The 24,947-nt window shown below is 35.8% G+C and overlaps 1 protein-coding gene across 2 annotated transcripts; it reads right to left on the reverse strand.

The window, feature by feature from the left end:
• Positions 1-1,606: 1,606 nt before the first annotated feature.
• On the reverse strand, positions 1,607-24,926 carry LOC109075433 (tyrosine-protein kinase CSK-like). 2 transcript variants are annotated; one of them, XM_019091335.2, is made up of 13 exons: positions 24,386-24,926; positions 13,950-14,062; positions 13,713-13,826; positions 12,993-13,132; positions 9,849-10,068; positions 5,672-5,765; positions 5,503-5,568; positions 5,198-5,297; positions 5,016-5,106; positions 4,830-4,903; positions 4,511-4,706; positions 4,335-4,421; positions 1,607-2,728 (listed from the first exon to the last, which is right to left on the reverse strand). In XM_019091335.2, exons 2-13 carry the CDS (start codon positions 13,962-13,964, stop codon positions 2,546-2,548), a joined length of 1,380 nt encoding a protein of 459 aa, XP_018946880.1. In that variant the 5' UTR covers positions 13,965-14,062; positions 24,386-24,926; the 3' UTR covers positions 1,607-2,545. The 2 variants fall into 2 exon arrangements, with proteins under 2 accessions (XP_018946880.1, XP_018946882.1); XM_019091337.2 differs by having other exon boundaries at positions 12,993-13,105; positions 24,386-24,925.
• Between the last annotated feature and the right edge of the window lie 21 nt (positions 24,927-24,947).

Here is a 24,947-nt window from a genome sequence, read left to right on the forward strand (position 1 = left end):
GGCGTGGGTGGAGGCCGGATCCGGGCCTGAGCCTAAATGTCAAGGGAGAGATGTAAAGGGGGCTGACGAGCACTGCGGACGATTCTGAACCAAACATAGCATGTCACTTAATGTTGCTTTCTTCCGGCAAACGCATGAACTCTGCGTGTCACAGAGATAAAGACTGAAGAAACGTACCAATCATTGCTGCTTTTGACTGCTGGATGGTTTGAAGCTATGGATGTTCGCATTTCGGTTTTTCCCTCAAAACGTGAGGTCAGAGTCATTTCCTTTAAACCAAGCGGTTGAAGTAAACTCTTCTTACTGTCCCTTGGCAATGTCTTCCAAAATAGGCCACAAAATCGTGACACATGCATGGTGACATCCACAGTCAAGCGTTCTGGCGTGAAGCACACAGGACCCCCGAGGGGGAAGCAGAGGTCCCGTCTCCCTGACTTACCTCGTTCTTCCTTGTTGAACGGGGAAGCTTGTGTGCTTGAAGTCTGAATAAGAATCTCAGGGATCTCGGTTTTTAAAGGGAGGAACTACAGGTGGTTTAGTTCCCTTTTCCTTTCAAATAAATAGGAAATAAAAAATGAAATCAACAAATTACCATATCATATCTATGCAAATTAAGCATCATCTTATTATAATAAGCAATGAGTTCCAGTAACAAATATGCACATTTGCATGCACTGTAAAAAATGATATGATCAAGTCATGGCAACTTGTTTTACATTACCATAACTCAAAAAAAATGTTAGTTTTTTTTATAAGTGCTATGAAATTCAAAGTTGATTTAATGCAATATTAGTTCAAATCACTTGTACAACCAATCTGATTATACTACACACACACACACTTAATTATACAATTAGAAATTCAAAAATCTATAAATTTGATAAATACTTTTTAACACACACACTATACCAATTATTAAATAATTGCTATTTTTAAATTGAGTATTGTTTTATTTTATCTATATATTTGAAATAATATTTCATTAAAAAAAAGAAATGTTCTGTTTGCTGTTTTTTTCCTAGTAGTTTTCAAATATTGTACAAATAAAAAGTGAAGTATTTCTAGAATTATAGTTTATAAGTAGTAGCAGCTCACCATAAGAAACAAACTCAAATATTTGTTTATCAAAAATGGAAATGCAAACATTTCTCTGTGTTGGTATGTTTTCATTCCAGGGCTTTTGTTCACCAGAGGTAGATTCACCTTCACCGAAAACCGCATTTCAGTGGTTCAGGTTTCTTTCTAGCTGCACGCTCTCCTTGATATCATGCTGCTGACGAGAAACACACACTGAGCAGAAATACAGCATCCTATAGATAGACCAGAGAATGATCCCATCACATCCAGATGGAGGAGCATGTGATGTCATTTTCAAAACACGTGACATCTGCAGGGCATCTGGATTACTATTACCAGTGCACATACATGTGTCAAAACCTTATGGTGAAAATCTGTCACGTGTCATGACTGTTTGGGTCACTGCTAAACGGGCAGAAGCTTGTATAGATGATGTGTTTCCTCTCTGGGTGCATTTAGAGCTTCCTTGACTGACCTTTAAATTGAAAGACAGTACAGTTACATTTAAACGCACAAACACACATTCAAAGCTTTTTGGCAGCCTTTTTATTTTTTTGTCTTTATCTTTTGTTTTTATCAAACTGTTCAGGTGGAATGATTTTTTCTGAAATATGGCAGCAAAGAAAAAAATATGAAAATTACTAAGATAAAATTAGGTCCTTCGCAAAAGTCAACATACATCACAAATATTTCTCAAATCTGTATTTGTGGCCTTTTTATATAATTTCTCAGTTTTACTATTACATTTTTTTTTTTTTTTTATATATTAAATCAACCCGGCTTCCACACAAGCCATCTCTTTTTAAAGGCCCACAATGTTTATATTCATCCTTTCTGGTTTTGAGGCTCAGACTGACGCATGTTTGAAAAGATGAGCAAGAGAGCAGGAAATGCAAGCGCTTCTTAACAACATATATAAAAAACAACAACAGACTTCTGGTGTAAAGGCACTGTGAAATGGAAGAAAGATTCTCTGGTGGATTTCATTGGCTACTGGAACGGAAAACAGTTTTGGATGAGCATACGGTCTCCCTAAGTGCCAATTATTGTTCTTGGTTTATTTTGCAGACAACCAGCCTTATGGGTGCCATCATATAGCATTTCTAATGATATTTATTGTCTGATGATATTGGCTGATTTTCTCTCTTTTTTTTTTTTTTGGCAGAAAATCCTATATGCTAATCAAAAGTCCAAAATAAGGAAGCGTATGAGGACATATCAGAGGAGGCTGAAGATCTTCTAAATCAAAAAGAGGTGAGTTGTTGTAGAGAAGGCCAGCCTCCCCAAAATTAAGAAAATCAAGCCATGAAAGCGATGCAAAGTAGAAAAAAAGAGTGCACTTGCAAAAGAAAATGTCTGCTGATGTTTTTCCAAGTCCACTGCTTTAAGAGTAGATTTTGGTCAGACTGTATGAGAATGGTCCCGTGAAGGTCTTCCTCTTTGTGTTTTTTCCTCTAGTTTTTGTCTTTTATCGGTAAAGCTCATTGGCTATGATATCTTGAAGTGTCTGTCTCAGTTCTCTGAAGCTGGGACGCGCCACAGGGTCCAGAGTCCAGCACTGCTTCATGATGTCATACACCACCGCCGGGCAGCCGTCTGGGGCGTCCATCTTATAGCCCTTCTCTACACGTGGGACAACTTCCTTCAGAGGCTGAACAGAGAACAGAACAGAGGATGAAGGACACCACAACTTAGCAAAAATGTGCTGAGGTAGAAAACAGTGTCCTCTACTGGTAGAATTTGCCTTGATACTTAAGGCCCTTTTAAGGTTATTTTTAAAAACGCAGCTTGTTCTATGCGGTTTGGCTGTTTGTCCACACGCAATCGCAGCACCAGGTCACTGAAACCGAACATTTTTGAAAACGCCTGCCAGGGTGAAGGTTTTTAAAAACTCTGGTTGCAGTGTTATGCATAGACAACAAAACTCCACCTACTGGAAACTTTTTCAGGCTTCTGATTGGCCAACATGGCTTTAACGGTTGAGATTATATCGCCACCTGTTGGCTTGGCATGCTCTTGACAGTGCATCATAGCATACGTTTGCGTTTTCATGTGGACAGAGATTTTTTTAAAAACCCGTGTACATGTGGACATGGCGTAAAATTGTAGGAAACAGGCATAATGTGGTATGTGCAGAAATCTTGCAAAACACTAAAATATATATTTTCAATTAAATTCACATAGAAATAACATTACAAAATGCATTAATTATAATATCCCAATTATTTTTTTTATTTTTATTTTAAAGATTATTTTAATTTAAATTAGATGTCTAGATGATTGATCTAAATTAAATAAAAAATATTTTTTAAATAGATTTTAATATGCTATTTTACGTTAAATTAGATTATTGTTCTTATATAACAACAATAATAATTTTAAAATCTACTTTATTATTACTGTATTTTTATTGTATTGGCCATGTTTCTTATTTTTTGTGGCTTGCATGTATTATATTACCATCCAATTTAATGTAATTATTTCAATGTAAATTTAAAGTTTTTTGAAAATGACCTTTCATGCAGTGTGTAACACAGCTCTAAGCGAATGAAAACATCCTGGAAAGTTTTAATTCTGAAAGTGCACCGTGTATAAAGTTATTGTCTCTCAAAAGAAAGAGTCGACTCTGAATCATTGAAACGAGTCGTTTTTAAAATGAATCCCAAGCCGATCAGTTGTTGGTCTTTTCCCATTGGTCTAAATGAAAATGCAAATTAATTATTTGCCACTAGATGCCACTAACGCTGTACACAAAGCAGCACTGTGCTCACAAACGCTGCTTTATCAGGCATTACAGGCATGATGAAATGAAAATGAGACCAATCGGACCAATCACCGCAGATTAGCTTCACGCAAAGGAGGGGTTTGGAAAATCGTTTGGGAGTCGTTGAGCAAGTAAAGTAAAAATAAATGCATATTATAAGACAATGAAAGTGTTTTTTTGACCTTGCATGCATGTCAACCTGTTACTGGGGACTCCCAAAACTAAAATATGATGCTTTCATAACCCATAATAGGGACACTTTAATTATTAATAAAACTATAATAATAATAATAATTTACTTTTTATTGGTCATGTTTCTGTTTTGAGGTGTATAGAATTTGGATTAAAATGTACTGATTATAATATTCTATTTATTTTAGTAGTTTTAATTTAAACTAGGTAAAATAAATAATTGTATTTATGAAAAACAACTACAAATAAAAAAAATTATTTAAAAAAATTATAATAATTGTCATGTTTTGAAGAGACTTACAATTCTTGGATAAGGTACCCGACCAAAGGAATAGATCTCCCACAGTAAGATGCCATAACTCCATACATCTGACTTAGTGGAAAACGCCTGTTTCAGACAGATAGGTAGAAATAAAAGAAAGACGAGGATGTTTTAAAATGTCTCTAAACTTATTAAAGCAAAAGCAGAACACATACCTTCTCCCTTAAGGCCTCAGGTGAAGTCCACTTAACAGGCAGTTTGGCTGTATCTTGAGTAGATGATGCTTCCTTGGTAAGGCCAAAGTCACTGACTTTTGCTATGTTGTCTTCTGACACTAAAACATTACGAGCTGCCAGATCCCTGTGCACAAAGTTATTGGCCTCAAGATATTCCATCGCCTTGCAGACATCCCTACAAAATAAAGAAACAAAATAATTGAAGAAAACATTTTTAAAAATGATTTGTTAATTTTAGAATTACTAATGAGACAAAGCTGGAAGAATACAATAAAAGATGTGATAAAAAGAAACGCACATTGAGAAATTGATCAAACGATCTCCACCAATAACACTACGTCCTCTGGAGCGCAGATAGTCCACTAGACTACCCTGAAAAAAAGAAATTAAGACATTCAAATAATGATTTATAGGATTTAAAGACAAGATTATTTGTATACGTCCAGTTATTCTCTGTGTCAACAGCTTTGGGTCACTCACTGACCTTGGACATATACTCAGTGACAATGAAGAGGCTGCCCTTCTCTTCCACGATCACCCCCAGCAGCTGTACCAAGTTATTATGCCGTAATTGCCTGTAACAGTCAACGTGAATATTTATATTTAAATATAAAAACATAAAAAGCCTTATCATTTTTTATTCTCTGTCAATCGGGGAGGACGCACGTCATGACAGAAGCCTCTGCAACGAAGGCCTGCGCTGTTGCGTCATGTTTGATACACTTCACCGCTACTTTCTTGCCTCTGTAGTCTCCGACCATCACATCTAAGAACCAAAAAGAGCAGATTTTTCTAGCACTTGCAAGTTCAGATGAATTACTGGCTGCCTGGGTAGTTTATGATGCTATTAATAAATTTATGTTTACTTTTTTAAGCTAAATGATGTAAAATCTGGGCCCTGAATCAAATTAATTTAAATGCAATGATCTAGATGTTATTTCTTAACAAAAAAAAAAAAAAAGTATCTGTACCTCCAAACTCTCCCTTTCCAATAGTCTGGATGAGCTTCAGTTCTTTTCTATTCAGAGCCCAGCCACCTGTGGAAAAGGAACCCTTAAAACAAACCCTGAAGCCACACAGTAATTTAATTCTCTATAAATCAACAAATTCATCTGCGGGTATAGTCGATAAGTTTCTTACTTCTTGAGAACTCATCCTGGGCCGCCACAGTCCCCTCCATGAGTTTAGGTTTGATAAGTCTGGTACAAAGTCCATCTGCATCATTAGTGTAGTGCTGTTAAAACACACAAACACAAATTAAGGTAATTTACAAATGATATACCATGGAAGTGTAATGGTAAAATGTTCATGTAAATACCATGATACATTAAATGAACATTTGACTGATTAATACAAATCAAAACGCAAATAAATGCACTTTACGACTGTAAAAAGTTAAATGAGGTTTGAACGTGCTATTTAAATAGGCAAGAACTCATGTCGATAGCTTTTAAAACGTTTTAAGACACAGCCAACGCAGTAAACTGTGATGGCCAGCAGGGGTCGCCGTTGTATTGCGCATGTTCTATTATTGATTGCGCTTCCTCTCCTCAGATGAATAAGTCCACACAGGCGACTACATTCTTATCATTTCGGTGCTGAAATACGTGTTTGTGGTTCTGTGTATCTGGAAGCTATAACCGTGAAGCCAGGCGGCGTGATACTAATCGATTGGGCTGCTGAAGTGATCTGGAACCTGCGCTGCTTCCTCTTTGTCACTTCCTCGTTATCGACTGTTCCAGGAACTGCGCTGCTGTTACACGCGCGCTCAAAATAACAACACATTTGCATGTCTACACTCCAACAAAAGCTGCAGTAATTCTTGGACGTATTGAACATTTCCCTGACAAAAAAATACCACGGCAACACACCATAGTTTCTAAAGTTACTAACCATCATAAATGACAATAATGTTAAACATTTTAAGTAATGTTCTAAAGTTTGGGGTCGGTAAGATTTTTTTTTTTATTTCCAATAAAATATGTCAACGAGGCTCCATCTATTTGACCAAAAATACAGTAAAACATTTCAGCATGATTACTCCAGTCAGGCACATGATAGAAATCATTCTAATATGCGGATTTTTGATGCTAAAGAATAATTTTGTATCAATATTGAAAACAACTGCACTGCTTAATATATTTTTGGAAATCATGATACATTTTTTTCAGTATTGTTTGATAGATAGAAAGTTCAAAAGTGTGTTTATTTGAAATAGAAAACTTTTGTAGCTTTATAAATGTCTTTACTGTCGCTTTTGATAAATGCAACGCATCCTTGCTGAAAAAAAATACTGTTTTTTTATTATTGGTTACATTTAACGTTGCCATAATGAGCCATTACAGACGACAGTGGACCATATCAGTTTACAGCTTTTATTTTGAATATCTCTCCACTGGTTTTCTGACTAATTTTTATCGAGTGGATTGTGGGAAGAATATTATCTGCGGTAGTTTAATCACTATGAACATAAAGGCTTATTGTAGACTTTTTAAGACTCGTCCACTCCTTTGGAAAGAGCACAACTGTTCAGCTGAGGCTATAAGGGTGGGAGAAAGAGAGAGAGGGCGACTGTAGCCAAAATTACACTAAAGAATGTGTGGAATTCTGTGATAGAATGGGTGAGGAGAGACTTGAGGAACCCAACTGAAGTCACCCAGACCCCAATCAAAAATAACCAAAGCAGAACCATCAACACTTAACCGAGAGCGGATCACTGGTTAATCACACAGACCAACCCTAATGAGGCCAAAGGACTGTGGAATAATAATAATAATAATAAAAAAGATATGTAAAATTATACAAATTAGGCATTTACATCCTACATCTATGTAAATCGGTTCTTTTTAAGGCTGTCTTTTCATTAGCGGTGCAGCCATGAGGCTACAGGCTTGAATTCACCTCAAATGATGAGGCCTGTTTGAGAAAAGGTGTGCAATGCCCAGAATATGAAGAATGGGCTCTTCTGATTTGTGCCAGTAAGCCGCCACCCAGAACACCCTATGATCTGCACAGCAACACGCTAAAACCACTCAGAACACCTTAGCAACCACATAGCAACTCTCAGGCACCCAATAAAAAGCTTGTATGTTGGCTCCCAAAGTGGATTTGCACATGAAAATTTAAGTGGTGCGTGCTTGCCTAAGAAGATTTGAATATCTCCTCATTACGTTATAAAGGGGTTTTTAAACTTTCTCATATCAAGGACCACCAAATATGATGATCCTCTTATGATGATCCATCTCCTAAAATACGAAAGACAGCTACTGTATGTATTCCGAAGTATTAAAACCCCATTGATATGGTGTGAGATGTGAAGACGGCAAAATGTAATTTAAAAAATAATTGCTTACAAAATTAAATAAGCTTTTTATATTATACTAAAACAGACTGCTAAAATATAGTGCATATGATAAATATATGATAATACTTAATACCAACCTTACTAATAATTATTATATTTTTTAATTTTTTTTATACATGCAGTCAAGCCAAAATTTATTCAGAAATGTTCAACATTTCTCACATTATCACAGTTTATTAGTTTAGAAGATGGTAATAAAATATGACAAAAACATATGAGTTAAACTGTATCAGAATAAATTCCTCTTGATAATGTCAGGTAACTTTGATAGAAAGGTATGTAATGAATTTGGTTGAATAGCTGTCAGCTGTTAAATCTAAGTACACAATTAGATAATACCAATTTAGGTCGACCAATAACCATGCAATGCTTCATTTTGTTCAGTCTGTGGTGTAAAAAGCTCACATTAGTTATTAAAGGAAAAACACTTCAGCAAAACATGGTCAGGTCAAAGTGTCTGAATAATTTTTTTTTACTGGTAGTCCACTGCATGAAGAATTTTTATTTTTATATATATATATATATATATATATATATATATATATATATATATATATATATATATATATATATATATATATATATTACATACATATGATAATAAATAAATAGATAATAAATAAAAAACATGTTACACATAACAAACACACACACACACACACATACACACACACAGTCAAACCAAAAATTATTCAGACACCATATTTTTTTACTAGCGTGTGCAGGACAATATAGTTCATTTATGTAAGTGAGGATATCACACAAAAAAAAACTCATACATATTATTCCCCAAAATCCTTCATATATATATATATATATATGAATTACAGTATACAATATTTAGCTAATTATACATATAAAACAAATATATAAACATACATACAAACACAAACACACACAAAAAAAAAAAATATCGTACAAGTGACCCTGGAGCACAAAACCAGTCATAAGTAGCACGGTTATTATTCGTAGCAATAGCCAACAATACATTGTATGGTTCAAAATTATTGATTTTTCTTTCCAAAAATCATTAGGATATTAAGTAACGATCATGTTCCATGAAGATATTTTGTGAATTTCCTACCGTAAATATATCAAAACTTAATTTTTGATTAGTAATATGCATAGCTAAGAACTTCATTTGGACAACTTTAAAGGTGATTTTCTCAATATTTAGATTTTTTTTGCACCATCAGATTCCAGATTTTCAAATAGTTGTATCCCAACCAAATATTGTCCTATCCTAACAAACTATACATCTAATGGAAATCTTATTTAGTCAGCTTTCAGATGATGTATAAATCTCAATTTCAAAAAAATTACCCTTATGACTGGTTTTGTGGTCAAGGGTCACATATATATAAAAATTCTATAAATACATATAATTAATACGAATTACCGTTTCATTTAGTTTTCTCTGAAGTATGCTGCAAACAGTATCATGTAAATACAATGGTAAATTAATACGTAACGGATGTTCTCTCAGTCGGTGTGACATTCAACTAGAAAAAACCTCCATTCCCGAACAACACCCAACAAAACACACTTTCCGTTAAAACACCAAGTTCATTTCATAGCTCTCGTTTAGCAGTGTCACCTCCTCCAGCAAGCCTGGATTGAACCTTTGACCTCAAAGCACAAGGTTTGCGTGTAAAAAATTGTTTCCTGGAGTCTATCATAAATGCTCGCCCCATCTCTGTAGCCAGCGCGTCTGATGTGGACTGACTTCCTGTTAGGGCTATTCTTGTATCTGTGTGTCGCGATCAATTTGATAATGTTGACGAGGCAGTGAGAGGACTTCAGGAAGAAGCCTGTTGGTTTCACAACCTGCTGGGCTAACTTTGGAGTGTGCTTGTGCTGACTATATAAGTATTTTACCAGTCATCTATAAGACCAAATATAGACCTGTTAGCTACGAAAACAACAACAACAACTTAAGCCAGTAACCCTCACCTCCATGAGCTGCATGAGGTTTTCAAAGTACTCCTCCTCATCGATGGACAGTTTGCCGTTGTGGTAGATGATGCGGTAATGCTCCACCTTGCCGTCACAGCTGACACACAGGGTGTAGTCGCCAGGGTAGTTGGTGCTCTCACGCACCAGGAAGAGGCCTGTCTCTGGGGGGTAAAGCAGCCTCTCGGCCTGCTCGCGTGTGATTTTTCCATGGAACCATCTGAGTGACCACAGATAAAAGACATGTGTTTGCGCTGTTCATCATTTTTCAAGTCATATCAAAGCATATTTTGTGTTGCTGTGGTCTGATGAAGAATAGTTTTCAGTCAGTCTTACGAGCTAGTTCATTTAATGAATCAGTCAGAAATAACCAGGAACCCAGAAGTTTTAGTTTTAGTAGTGTTTGCTACCCCCCGTAGTGAAAATCAAGTTTTTTATGTTGTTTATTTGTCTAAATGGCGTTTTTAATATGCTTTTAGACAAACCATGTACCAATCCATTAATCAACATCATTGCTGAGTATTTTCTCCTTAAAACTGTTATTTCCCAAAGGCAGTCCAGAAACATGATTTGAATTGGAATCACAAACTTGGCTGCATTCGAGTCTTCAAAACATCAAGTAATTCACTTTAACGAAAGTTACAGTATCCACTGTAGTTGTCTGCTAGTAAAAACATAGTTTTAGTCAGTCATTATCCATGGATCAGGAGGCTCTGGTTGGTGTGACTGAGTGGAGGCGGGGCTAATTTGCATATGCATAGATCTGCGTATAGTAAATGAGGCAAGGTTGTAGACTTACATTCAAGCTATTTTAAGTCATGCGAAAATTATTTTCACAAGGAAAAAAACATTTAAATATGCCATTTTGATGTTTTAAGGAATAACATTTTTTGACCTCAGGGGGACTTTAAGAGCCTGTTCTTTTAATGGATTAGTCAAAAAGACTTATTTTTAATCAGTGTTGCGCTTTGAATCATGAATCTGAAAAACACCTTAGGGCTGTACGATATATCGTTTCAGCATCGCAATGTGTGTATCCGCGATAGTCCCATCGCAGGATGTGCGATGTTTAGTATACTGATCGTTTTCTTTGTGTGTCTACACCGGACACAACAGCTGTCATGTCGCACCACTACATCTATAGTCTGTCTACACTGGATGCGACAAGTAACCGTTGCAAATCCTTTGAACTTTGTGTGTCAGTATGTCATAAATCAGGGCATCAGTTTACTGTCGGGGAGTTGTCGTGACACGCCGCATCCAGTGTTGTCAGACGGCAACATATAATGGCTTCTATAGTGTTTTGTCACGTTGCGCCGTGCCGCTCGCGTCCGGTGTAGACACGGTTAGAGCCACGCAGATGCATGTGAACACTGAATTCTGTTCACAACTATGTCAAAATAAATGTCTCTCCAAGTATCCTTGTAAACACAGTTGCTTATGGCTTAGGTGAAGGTAAACAATTGAGAAAGAAAATGAATGTGTAACAGTATATTGGTTCACAGCAGTTTAATGTTATTGAGGCTTTCTGTGTCATGAATGTTAATCAAACAAAACGCACAGAGAAAAATCACTTAAGCTTTAACAGATCTGTTAAATTTAATTGATACATTGAAGACTGTGCAGTGTCATTTTACATTTGATTATTCAATTTTTGTACATGAATACTATTAGACTTACCTGAAAATATAAAGCACTGTTTATTTCATTTGTATCTTTGTTCTATTAAATTGAACAAAATCACATATTCAGAAAAGAACTTTGTTGTAATAAATGGAACTCAATATATGCTACAAAAATCATACTGCTTTTTTTTTTATTTATTTTCTTATAAATGTAGTGTGAACAAAGAAATTAAATCGTTTTAATTTTTGCCTCTGATGCTCCTCATTTGAAATTTGGTTTGGATAAATAGCTACTAAATGGATAAATGTAGTCCAATTCACAAAATAATGACTCTTACTAGCTGTTTCCTCAAGAGAATTAAGTGAAAAAGACTTGTGAACTCGTCAGTTAACACTTTGAATCATGCTAAAAAAAAATAAAAAAAACTGCTGTTGTAATGGTATTTTTTTATGTTAGAAACATTAAAATGTGTCAGAAAATTGTATTGTTTTGTTTCTACTTGTAGATGTGAATTGTATTAATTCAATCCAATACAGTATGAATTCTTATGACTCTTATGAGCCAGTTCTTTTAATGAATCAGTCAAAACAAACTCATGAACTTGTGTTAATACATTGAATCACCAAAACAGTGTTCCTGTGTTGGTATTTGACTTTAAAAACCCTAAAATGTGTCACATAGAATAGTATTGTTTTGTTTAGTATGTACTTAGGACCAGCTATCGGGAAAATTTAGTAATCGAAACACTGATTCCGGTACATAATATTGTGCACAAGACTGAGAAAAGGAAGCTAAATTACAGGCTTCCAAAAGGAGCGCTGGCCTTGCCTGGCCCTTCTGTGGCTTCCCTGGCATGACAAACATCCAATCTGTATCTCCCAATTACCCACACATATACATACACACCATCGAAAATAAACCAAAGCTGTGCACTAGACGGCATATAAACGACTGCTACCGTCACAATCTGCTAAAGCCAAACACATCTAAAACAAAACCTTCCATTACACATGGCTAAAAGCAGACATCCAGATCCCGTACATCAGGTTTGAAGGATTCACTTGACGCTGCATTGCCACGCTAAATAAAACTGAGATGTCAGCTTCATTATATCCATTGTTCCTTCTAAAAGCAGCAAGTAATTGAAGAATATCACATGCTCTCTTACAACCGAACCTTAATCGTGATGCATGTCTCTGGTCTTTGCATATCAGATGCTGAGAGATGGACTTTTTCCACTGGCCTGAGTGCTGCTATTTGTATAACTGTCTAATTTCTCCTACTATATTAAACAGCTAGCTGATTCAAATGAGTCCTTGGATTATTGTGGTCGACCGGAACACAGGAAGACATTTGTGTATTATTACATATATACAGCAGTAGGTGATCTGTGATTATATCAGTGATACATGCTAAATATGGCACACTAATGTTTGTATTCATGAAACGCACACAAACACTCTCTCTTATCGTAGTTCAAGTGAGGATCAGTGAAACCGTCATAAACTATGTACTTACGGCATAAGGCTCAGTTTACCGCCTGATTTCACTCCTTCTCTCTTCTGAACGTAGTTTGCTGGTATGATACCCTCTCGTCCTGCTGCATTTTTTGCTTTGTACCAGTTTGGATCCTGGAAGGAAGCACCAGCAGACAAATTCTAAAGTAATAGGTGCCCAAAAATGAAAATGTATTTTATCATATGTTGTTCCAAACCCATATATGAAAACTTCTTATGTAAAACACAAAACAGATATTTAGCAGGATGTTCAAGCTGGACTTTTCAATGGAGTGGAAATGAATTTCAACAAATACTGACTTAGATTTCAGTCTGTTCTTCACAATAAGGTATTGTATAGCACACTTGTTATATTTTTAAGCCATTTTGGGACCTTGGCAGTCACGGGTTTCTAATCACACTTTCAATGTACAGCAAAAGTAGTGTGAATATTATGCTGAACTTCTCTTTTTATGTTAAGTATTGCATTAGTTGGCAAATGTTTTCTTCTAAAATCTTTACAAACACTTAAAAAGTAATCTACTGTTCAAAGGAGCCATAAGATCCTTCTATTGAAAACACTGAACAAAATCTTACTGACCACAAACCTTTGGTAGTGTATGAAAATTGATAGTTTATAAAAAATATATATATATTTTACATTTAAAATGTTAGTTCAAATGAGGGTGTATAAATGATGTCTCTCTCTTTAAAATGTCTGTCATTCATTTTAGAAATTTACCTTAGTTACTCCAATTATAGTAAGGACATCTCCTTTGCACATGGGCAAGTCCTGGTTGGCCGTTCCAGGAAAGTTGTACCTGGCTACACACTCGGTGCCGGGAGGCCAGATCGTCTAGAGAGGGGAATGGGAATATAAGGAAAAGCCCTTGATGTACAAACACAGGATGCTATAGAAATAAAATAAAGTCATATTTCACATTATAGCCAAATGGCAACATTTCAAGATTTGTGTTACCTCAAAGGTAGACATAACTGAGGGAAATCGTCCTCTCACAGTCGACCCGTTTCAGCCGGTAACATCAGAGCTGAGTCTGAGGTGTACAGCTGCAGCCAGAACTGGCCAAAGATCTGTGAATTAAAAAATAAAAAGGTCATTATTGGATGCACATTAAATTAAAATAACAATACTATTTAAACAAACACTCAAATAACTTTAAAAACACTAAAAAAGGCTCTTCAATGCTAAATCCTGAAAAGCATTTACAAGTAATACAGATATAGAAAATGATCATTAGCAATGACTCAAAATTAGATGTACCAAGCATGTCCACAAACACTGTTCAAGCACACACACTTTCAAAAGGGAAGTGGCGGCTGTAGATTTTCCGATGCCTCAGACAGGAAGAAGGGCTGAGCAGCAAGCAAGCTTGCAAAAAGCCTGTTAAATATTCAGCGTGAGCAGAGGACATCACACACTTTACACTTGGAAAAGCCTCTAACTAAAGCTAAATATACTGAAGAACCTATATAGCCAATAATTGACATATTTTAGATACTCAGAAACTATACATATAGGCCATAATCACAAAATAGGTCACTTCTTGTTTTGAGAGTTTATATACACATGTACACATGCAATTTTTTGGGGTTTTTGTACATTCATTTTTGGAGACTGCTGCCATTATTTATACTTAAATATGTGAAATTAAATAAACTAAATATTTTTTCTTTTTCATGCTAGTCTATAGATTTCAGATAAGTGTCCTAGTCGGTCAGGTTTTACATGTCAGTCTGATTCTTCTGGTCCAAGTGGCCACTAGATTAGATCTAGTGCGGTTTACTTAAAGATCTGGCTTTGAGACTTGGTCTCTTCATGTTAACATGAGGTTAAATAAAACTGTGCTGGTCCACAAATAAAAATATATTACTATGGAAAAAATTAACTCGCACCACAGCTTGAGAATTGAGAACACCAGAAAGCAGAAATGAAAAAAGAAAAACTTTTCACTTTCATGGTGACGAGCAACGTGAATCAACGTTAAGTTATTATTCCTCTATTTCCACTATGACAAGTTTTGTAGGGAGAAGAAACTTCTGAACTGAACTTGAACTTAAACCAAAGCAAATGACACCTGCAAGTCTGCCATCCTCACGCAACACTCTCATGGGAACAAATTAGCAGGCAGTTGGGGACGAATTCTTACGGGAATTAAACTGCACCTGGAAGCAGATACCAAATTTACCTGAAACATTTCTGCTCTACATTAGAAGTGAACGAAATAACAGAAAACGTAGCTGCAACTGAGCAGTCAGTTGTAGGCAGAAATCTAACCAAGTTATATATCCTTAAACCGAAAAAGAGCTTTAAAAGTCAACACGAAACAGCATTCGCATTTCGTAATGTGATGTATTTCAATGAAAATAAGATGAGGGCCTTGATTTTATTCATCAGTGCCATTCATTTGTGCACAATACAACCAGGAATGGTCATTAAGAAAGTAAACAGGCTCTGTTTTGTTGACTTCAAAAACTGTGCACGTTGGTTTTGATACCTTTTGCAGCTATTTGCAACAGTTTTTTATCATTCTTTGTGAGTAACAGTGAAATTCACACCGGTTCAATCCTCCCACCTTATTTTCACAAGAACCGCGGTGCATGCAGTGTGCTTGTGAACTACATGATATGACACTGAGCGCCTTGACCTCATTAATATGTCAACCAACGCTGACTGCCAGTCTGTTCAATGCAAAGTAGCTCTGGCTTGAAAGCTGCAGCGAGCTCCACAACATGAAATCACTTCCTGTTTGAGCTGCCGAGACTAAAACGGTTTTCCTGTATTGGCATGTAGGCGTTGGTGGGTGATGAGCACTATGGGTTGAAGGGTGCTGGCTAGAGCAGCATATGTCTAAAGGGGCGCCAACATCGGTGCAATCTACAGAAGCCCTTACAGTGAGGATATAACACACTTCCCTTTAAAAACACAGCCTTCCCCTGCTGCTCGGACTTCCTAATTTTATACTCCCCAAACATAGGAATAGCATGAATCATCTAAAGACAGGAAACTAATTGTCGTTGTAGTAGCTTGCCATTTCAAATATGTCTGAATTTGTCAGTTTTAACAGTTATTTTTTAAAATGCCTGAGTATAGATACAAGGAATTAATGCACTCATTTTTCAGAGCAGAATGAAACCATTTTGTTTGTATCCTAGTAGACCAGCGTTTTTTAGGCCAAGAACCCCTTGATGAGACATGGAGCAAGTTAAATATTGTATAAAACTGGGTGTTGGGCTTTAAGAAAAACACGAAACAAAATAAAGACTAAACAAACCAATAAAAAAATTAAGAATAAAAACACTTAAAAATAATTAACTACAAAACAAGACAAAATGAAAACTAAACAAAAACAAGACAAAACTAAATCCAAACAAAACCACTAAACAAAAAAAAAAAAAAAAAAACTAAACAAAATTTAACAACAAGATAAAACAAAACAAGACAAACAAACAAACCTCAAAACAAAGGAATAATAAAAAAAACTAAGATAAAATGAACTGAACCATGCAGTAAAATAATGGCACAAGTGGTCTGCAAAAAGTGGCAGGAAGAAACTTTTTTTCAATTTAAGTAACCGCCTGTCTTTACCACACTTGCCAATTAAAGCAATGAGCTATTAATATCTCACTCTCATAATCCACTTATTTGCCACTTAACAAGACACGTTATTAGTGTTGTTTGCTAAGGCATACATTATTATTACTCATCATCACATAAATCATCTGTCACATATACTTGCGGTAGATATAAACAATCCCTCTAACTTCATCCAATACACTTTTGATGCAGAACTCAATATGAAATTGTACAACCGAAAAAAATAAAATAAATCCCATTGATTTTCATCAAAGAATCTGCCCATAACACCCTAGCAACCACCAAGAAACATAAATAGAAATATGCTAACCCTGTAAACAGGCTCTGTGAAAAAAATGTGAAGTAACAGATATTTCTGACTTGTATTAAATAATTTGACTGTCGCATTGACACTAAGCTGTGGAAATCGTCCAGATGGTGTTATTGAGTAAGCTCACCCTAAACAACCGTAACAGAGGGAAACAAATGATGCAATCATGTGAAAACATCTAAAGTTGATGCACACAGACAAATAAAATGTGTGGCACATCAAAAAAGCAGGATACTGGCAAATCTGAGCAACATCCAACCACAAAAACGGCTCATTTAGAAAACCCGAGGCTGACATTCAAAGAAGAATGCATTCACCAATCAAAATCAATGAGGCTTTTCTGTGATCAGCAACAATTTCGGGGTGTGCCTTGGCAAATCTCTCGTTACAAATGATATCATCGTTTAAGGACTGCATCGGCTGGACTACGCCTCGCACAAGAGAACTTTTCATTTCTTGACTATCTGAAAACTTGCAGCAGACTTCTGGAGGCCAGCGGTCAGCTCACTGGCACTGAATCCAGGCAACTCTGGAGGCTCGAAGATGACAGGGACTGCGGAAGTTTCCAGAGGGTGTGATGTAGAACCAAAGCCTTTCCTTTATTCACAGACTTTGACAAAAGTGTCTTTGTATGCCAGAACTGGACTCTCCAACCTGGTTCTATTAAGGCTGGGTCAAATGAATCCATTTTGGTTTTAAGGACAACACCAGTATCCTTAAGAATCTTCTATGTAATTTCACATACAAACATAAGTGTCTAGTAAAGCTGTTGAGTAACTTAAGCACTAACAAGGCAAAGACAGAATTTTTTTCAGTGCTTTTCCAGTTATTCAGATTACTGGATAAGGATTAAAGATAATTAAATTTAAATAAAAGTAAAAATATAATTGGTATACAAGGTACCGGATATATTTGTAAATAATGTAAATTGAAATAAGCATAATTAATTTAAGTTTTTTCTCACAAAGAGGAATTAAAAAAATATATAATCAATATATTTTAACAAAATATAATAATAATAATAATAATAATAATAATAATAATAAAACTCCTACCACTACTAATAAAAATGTTGTTGTTCATTGTTCATATTTACCATTCCTTTATGAGATCGATCTTTTTAAAACGAATTATTTATTATTGCAATTACCAACAACAACAATAATAATAATAATAATAATAATTAATAAGAAACTACGATTAATACTTTGTTAAAATATATTAATATTTTAAAAATTCCTCTTTGAGGGGGCAATGTTTGATTTATTTTAAAATAATTATTGTTATTAACAAAATTAGTTTAAAATCAAGCAAATAAAGATGTTAAAATTATCAATAATATAATTTATTGAATTTGTTAAATTGCAAAAATGTATATGTATAACATATATCATTTAACATTTTTAACATCTTTGCAAATTTATTAAAGATAAAAAAAAAAACTTTGATTATTCCATTATTCCAAATTTAGCTCAGGAGCATTCATTCAGTTTGTTACCACACTTTGAGTGAAGTTAACCTGTGGCGAATTCAATTGAATGGGTATGATTTGGAAAGGCACACGCGTCTTAATAAAAGGTCTAACAGCTGAAAATGTATATTAGAGCAAAGACCAAGCCCTGGCCTCTGAGATAAAAAACTGAGTGTTTAGCTCAGAGACAAGCTTGCGTCAAGCCACAAATTTGGGGAAGAGTTCAGGAAAAAATTCTTCTTCACTGAAGGGTCACATAAGAATGTAATCTCTGTTATCCTTAATGGAGGAAGTTTGAAACAACCAGGACTCTTCCTAGAGCTGGTCTCCTGGCCAAACTGAGCAACTGATGGAGAAGGGCTTTGGTTAGTGTGGTGACCAAGAACCTGAAGGTCACTCTAGTTGAGCTCCACGATCATATGTGGAGATAGAAGAAACCTACAGTTTCTGCAACACTCCACCAATCTGGGCTTTATGCTGGTGTGGCCAGACTCAATCCTCTCCTCAGTGAAGACACATGAAAACACACTTGGAATGTGCAAAAAAGCACCTAAATTACCCTCAGACAGAGAAACAAGATTATCTGGTCTGATGAACCTCAATTCTAAGCATCATGTTTGAAAGAAACCAGCTCTGCTCACCACTTGCAGAGTAGCATCCCAAAAGTAAAGTGTGCTGGTAGCAGCCTCATGCTGTGAGGTTGTTTTTCAGTGGCAGGGACTGAGGGACTCGTCAGAGTAGAAAGAACGCTAAGTGCAGCAAAATATAGAGATTGCCTTAATGAAAACCCAGTCCAGAGCATTCAGAACCTCAGACTGGGCAGAAGGTTCACCTTCCAACAGGACAACGACCCTAAACACACAGAAAGAGTAGCTTATACAACTCTGTGAATGTCCTTGAATGGCCCAGCCACAGCCTGGGATTGAACCCAATCAAATATTTCTGGAGAAACCTGAAAATGTGCATCTGCCCCCATCCAACCAACAGAGCTTGAGAGGTGAAGAGATAAGGAGAAGGATGGCAGATAATTGCCAAATGCTGATGAGCAAAGCTTGTCACATCAAACAAAAAAAGACAATGTGCTTCAGCCAAGTACTGATTTAAGGGTTTGAATACTTATGTACTTATTTTTTATTTATTTATTTTTTTACATTTTTATAAATTTACAAGGTTGTGACTGTTCCTTTTTTGCTTTGTCATTATGGTGTATGGAGTGTAGATTGATGTGGGAAACAAAAGTAATTTAAAGCAGTTTAACATAAGGCAGCAACATAACAAAATGTGAAAAAAAAATGAAGGGTTAGAATACTTTCGCAAGGCTATATATATATATATAATTTAAGGTATAATTATCTATATATAAGCACGTGAAGGTTAATTTCTATGACTTTTCCAGACCCACTTTTCCCCTCATATTTCCACGATAATTTCTGTTATTTATGCCGTCATGTTCAAAGTGAAGCACGTGTGAGAGCAGCACTGAGACTCAGTAAGGGAGGCATGACAGTTGCCTTTAGGCCAAACGAGGAACCAGGAAACCAGCTTCAATGAGAGAGAACAGAGACGTGATGTGCTCGGAGATAGAGCGGATTCCAGCCTCACAGCCTTTCATCCCCTAAATCCATCTACTTCACATCCTCTTAACAAAACATCTGACCTATTAGGACGCTTACAAAATACTACCATTGGTCAGCGTACGACCCTACCTAACGTTTGAATGCTCTTCAGTTCTCCCTTTCTGCCACAAATGGGGCATCTTTCAGCATGTTAATTTAATGAGTACAGTCAGTGTGTTTCAGGAGGGCCGCTGAGATATGCTCACTATTTTTAGATCAGTTATGAAGTGCTAAAGTGTCAGGGTGTGGATCTATGAACATTTCAGAGGGAAATGCTCAATATCAGGCATTCATTCGTATATATTCGTTTTCATGTGTTACTGCTCTTGAAGGTTATTCAGAAAGGCTTTGCTGAACAAACAGCTTTAATCTGTAGTTATGACATGGATATAGGGTAGTTGCAGTGTGTGAGTCTAGCACAGATATTAGTTAGATCCTAATCCTTCTGATATTACCAAAATAATGAGCATGGTAAGTACAAAATTTTTGAATACGGTACCATAATGCTGTAGCATTCTTTTAATGACATGAAAAGAAATATGCTACATGAATATGATAATCATGGTGATACATTCTGAAACTGTTACTGCACCACTATTGTACTTTTTGTAAAGGTAATTATTGGCCTTGTGCTGCTGAATGTGTATGAGAAGATGAAGATGAAAGTGAAAAGCAGCATTATGGTATGTGAATTTCTTGTGAAACTTTTACTATCAGTGCACTGGGGCGAGATCCAACAGGTTGAGAGATAGTGACCTCGGGTATTCTGCTCACCTTCCCCCGACTATATTCAGCACATCATATCTGACGACACAAATGTTACGGGAGATATATTTTCTGTCTAGGAAGGTAACAAGACCAAAATGAAGACACATAACCATGCTATCATCTCAGCTTCTTAAAAAACTAATAAAAATAAGGCACACACACAAATAAAAAAATTGGCTGTTGAAAATTCAGCTTTGCCATGGTAAACATAAAAGACTTCTTTCATTAACATTAATAAAAAAATTACTGGCCCAGGTGCCCCATGATTCAAAATTTTAGTAATAATCCTCAGTTGCACGTGATTACACAGTAACACTGACACTGTGATGTTACTGGTTCATCACCAATAAATTCCTCAAGCGCGTCATTAATATTCATGCGCAAAATTCCACAGTGATGGAAGACAAAGCGTTCCCACAAAGGCCACAGGGAAATGCAGTGTTGGGGCTGGTAAAATAGCCATTTTCATTCTGAAATATTGAAAACGATAGAATATGGTTGAATATATTTAGTTATAATGTAAATAAAATGTATTAAATTATTAAAAATATTGATTTTATTTCTTAAACATTAAAATGATGTGAACTAAGAAAAGTGAGATTACAACACACTATAATGGCTATTTAATATAATAATTAAATTTTTCATACACAATATTTTTACTGTGTGTGTATATATATATAATATAATATATATATATATATATATATATATATATATTATATATATATATATATATATATATATATATATATATATATACACATATACACACACACACACACACACATATAGGCTGTACACACACACACACACACACACACACACAATATTAAATGACAAGTGAGTATAGTATAGCATATATACTAGATAGACAGACAGACAGATACATTTTCTCACAAGATTGGATTGGACATTAGTTAAAAACAAAAAAAATGCAAATACAACAAGCCCAAAAACAACCCCAGTAAATAAGGGTTACACTGCATTAGCCTTCATAATTACACCCAGTTATTTCCTTCAGTTCTGTTAACACAAGGCTTTTTAAGCTCCACACCAGCCAGTGTCATGGCAGGGGGCGTCTCACACCAGCCTGACCCTGCAAACACTCTCCCCTCTGGGCAGAGCTGCTCCTCCACCTCCCTTTGATGCTTAATTACACTGCTCTGTCATCTACCGAGAAGCCACTGTGACAGTAGGGAGGCAAAGAGACGATCAACATAAACAAGACAAGAGCTCTACAATCAAACATGCAACTAGAGCCACTTCAGTTTAGGTCTGATCCTCTAACAGAAGACTTGGAATATAACACAACACAACGTTTATGGCCATTTTTGCAGCTGGACAGTATCTGTCCCCTTGTTTTGAGTGGAAAAATAACACTGCAAAGAGATTTGACATTAATGAGCGGTATCAGTATCGCATGTCAGGCTCTGTAAGGAAGTGTTGCTATTAAACTGAGCAGTATACGAGAATAAGGAAATGGCATATGTCAGTAAAACTGACTACTGTTGGCAAAATGAGCAAAACAACTAATGTTCTCGCACACAAGTCGAGCAGTACACCACAAAACGCTTGAAAGGCACAGCAGTTTAGCAACAGGAGAAATCCCATTGCAAATGACAGAGCCGAGTAGAAATACATAAAGACATTAATTCTGACAGACACTTCAAAATGCAATGAAGCCCGGCTGAGGAGGTCTTGCACTTGTGAATTAAAGGAACTGAGCAGGAAGTGGTGTTTTGATGCTCTTCAGAAAAGCGGCTCCACTGTTAACGGTCATATGTGCAACAGTTGATACAACTTTAAGCAACAAATAATGAATGAATTAAGGCAGAAACAGCATAAAATATACATAGATACACATATAATGATGACAAAGGAGATATTCTAGAATAGCTGCTCAGTTAACAGTTCAATCAAAATGACAAATTCTGTCATAATTTATTCAAACCTCATGTCGTTCCAAAGCTGTAGGCGACTTCACTTTTTTAGTGGATGGAAAAAAAAAAGACATTTGAAACAATTTATTTGGGAACTGGGAAGCCCCAAAAGCACCACAGAAGTTACATAAAATAGTCATAATACTTTTGCACTTTATTCCAACTTCCAACTTTTGTGGTAGAAACATGCTGAAATCGAAGTAATTCTTTACTGAAAATCTCCCCATGCTCTGAAGCTTTCAGATCTAATGACTATTAAACACCAACATTATTAAAAAGCAGTGTAATTTTAGTATAACCAAGACATTGTTACAGTTTTTAGTAATATTTTCATTTTCATTTTAGTTTGTATATTTATTTACTTATACATTTGGCTGTGTGGTTTTGTCATTTTTTAATGTCTATATAATTTATGCCTATATGTCTTATTAATTTTATTTCAGTTGTAGTTTATTTTAGAATATCAAGTTAAATGTAGGCCTATTTGATTTAGAATTTCTATTATTTAATACACACGTTAAACTAAATAAAAATTATAAATCCATCAAAAGCATCAATTAAAGAAAATATAGTTTTTTTTTTATAATTATAATTTGTGTTAGTTTATTTACGTAACTGCATATTAAGTAAGTAACCTGGGTACACAGAAATGCAATTACAAACCCCCCTTTATACCATTTTTATATATACATATATACATATATACATACATATATAGAAAAAAAAAAAGTATTTTATGAAATATTTTACTGACAGTCCACATTCATTTTCATTACGTGAAAAAACAAGAGTATATACATAAATAAAATATTGTATGTGTGTATATATATATATATATATATATATATATATATATATATATATATATATATATATATATATATATATATATTATACACACATATACACACACATACACATACATACACACAGAAGGTTTAAAACATGACTAACAATTTGGGGAACTGGTCCTTTAAAATCTGCTCTTTAGCAGAAGGAAGTGACCTTTGGAATTCAACCTTTCTAAATTCATCTCATTAATATTAATGAAGGCAAAACAACAAAAAACACTGAGGCCTTTCTACTATGATTTGAATAACTGCCCTTTCAACATAGGATTTTGTTCTCCTTCAAGTATCATGTAACCATACTAGATCCGGTTACTGCCACTGAGCTGTATGTTTACTAGTAAACAAGTGTACAATTTCATGCTACCCAGGTGTCCCATAACAGCCCCAAAACTTAGTGTCTGCCACCAAAACCCCATTTTTGTTATTTACAGACCAGTCCCACATTCAGATGTTGTTATTAAACACTCACGAATCCATGACAACATAACAGTCCCAGAATGATGCGGATGGAGAACAGCACTGCTGACCCAATCAGCACTGGCCCTGATTACATCTCAAACTGGGACTAGTCCATTACGCACCATCCAGTGCATTTCACTATGCATCTTGCACACATGCTTTAAGATGATTAACAAATCATGAGGGATCTCCAAGACACGTTTTGTCTCCTGCAGGAGCCTCAAGTGGCTCTTATTTGGACAGCTGGGAAGCAGACCATCGCATTCAGATTCAAAAACACAATGCGCCCATTCTTAGACATGCAGAAGGACGAAAGAAGCAAACGGGTGGTTAAGAACAAGCTATAAAAATGGCACATTAATACATAAGACGTAACAGTACCTATGTGTTCTGTAGATGATCAGCCCTTGGTGTCCAAATGCCTTAAAGTTGAGATGTTTTAGACTTGTCCACTTAGTCCATGTGTGGGTCAACCCCACTGAAGTTAGATTGTATCAACAGAAGATAACGCTATACAAGTGTTCATTCACACGTTCGGCAAAACAGATCTTCCGGAGAGCTTTCCTCTAACATCAATGCAGACAAAAGATGATCGGCTCGTCCGTGCGTACAAATATTGCCCCAAAAACCTTTAAGACAGCGGCGACCGAATGCGCTTCAAATTTAAAAACACAACGCGCGAGGAAACAAACGGTTCGGCTTTTAAAAAACACACCTGTTGCAGCGCTTCACAGACCGGAGAAGTCGCTAAACGGTAACCCGCCTGAAGCGAGCAGGTTTTTAAGCGTTACGGAAGCGCAGCACACCCAGGGACTACAGCTGTCTTTTACACTTAAACACACACACACACACATATACACACACAAACACACGGGCCCTTGAAAAGGAAACGCACTTCTTCAGACAGCCCAGTGCGTAGTGCGCATGCGTGTCACCGGTGCGC

This window comes from Cyprinus carpio, chromosome B25 (genome assembly GCF_018340385.1).
Source record: "Cyprinus carpio isolate SPL01 chromosome B25, ASM1834038v1, whole genome shotgun sequence".
Lineage (NCBI taxonomy): Eukaryota > Metazoa > Chordata > Actinopteri > Cypriniformes > Cyprinidae > Cyprinus > Cyprinus carpio.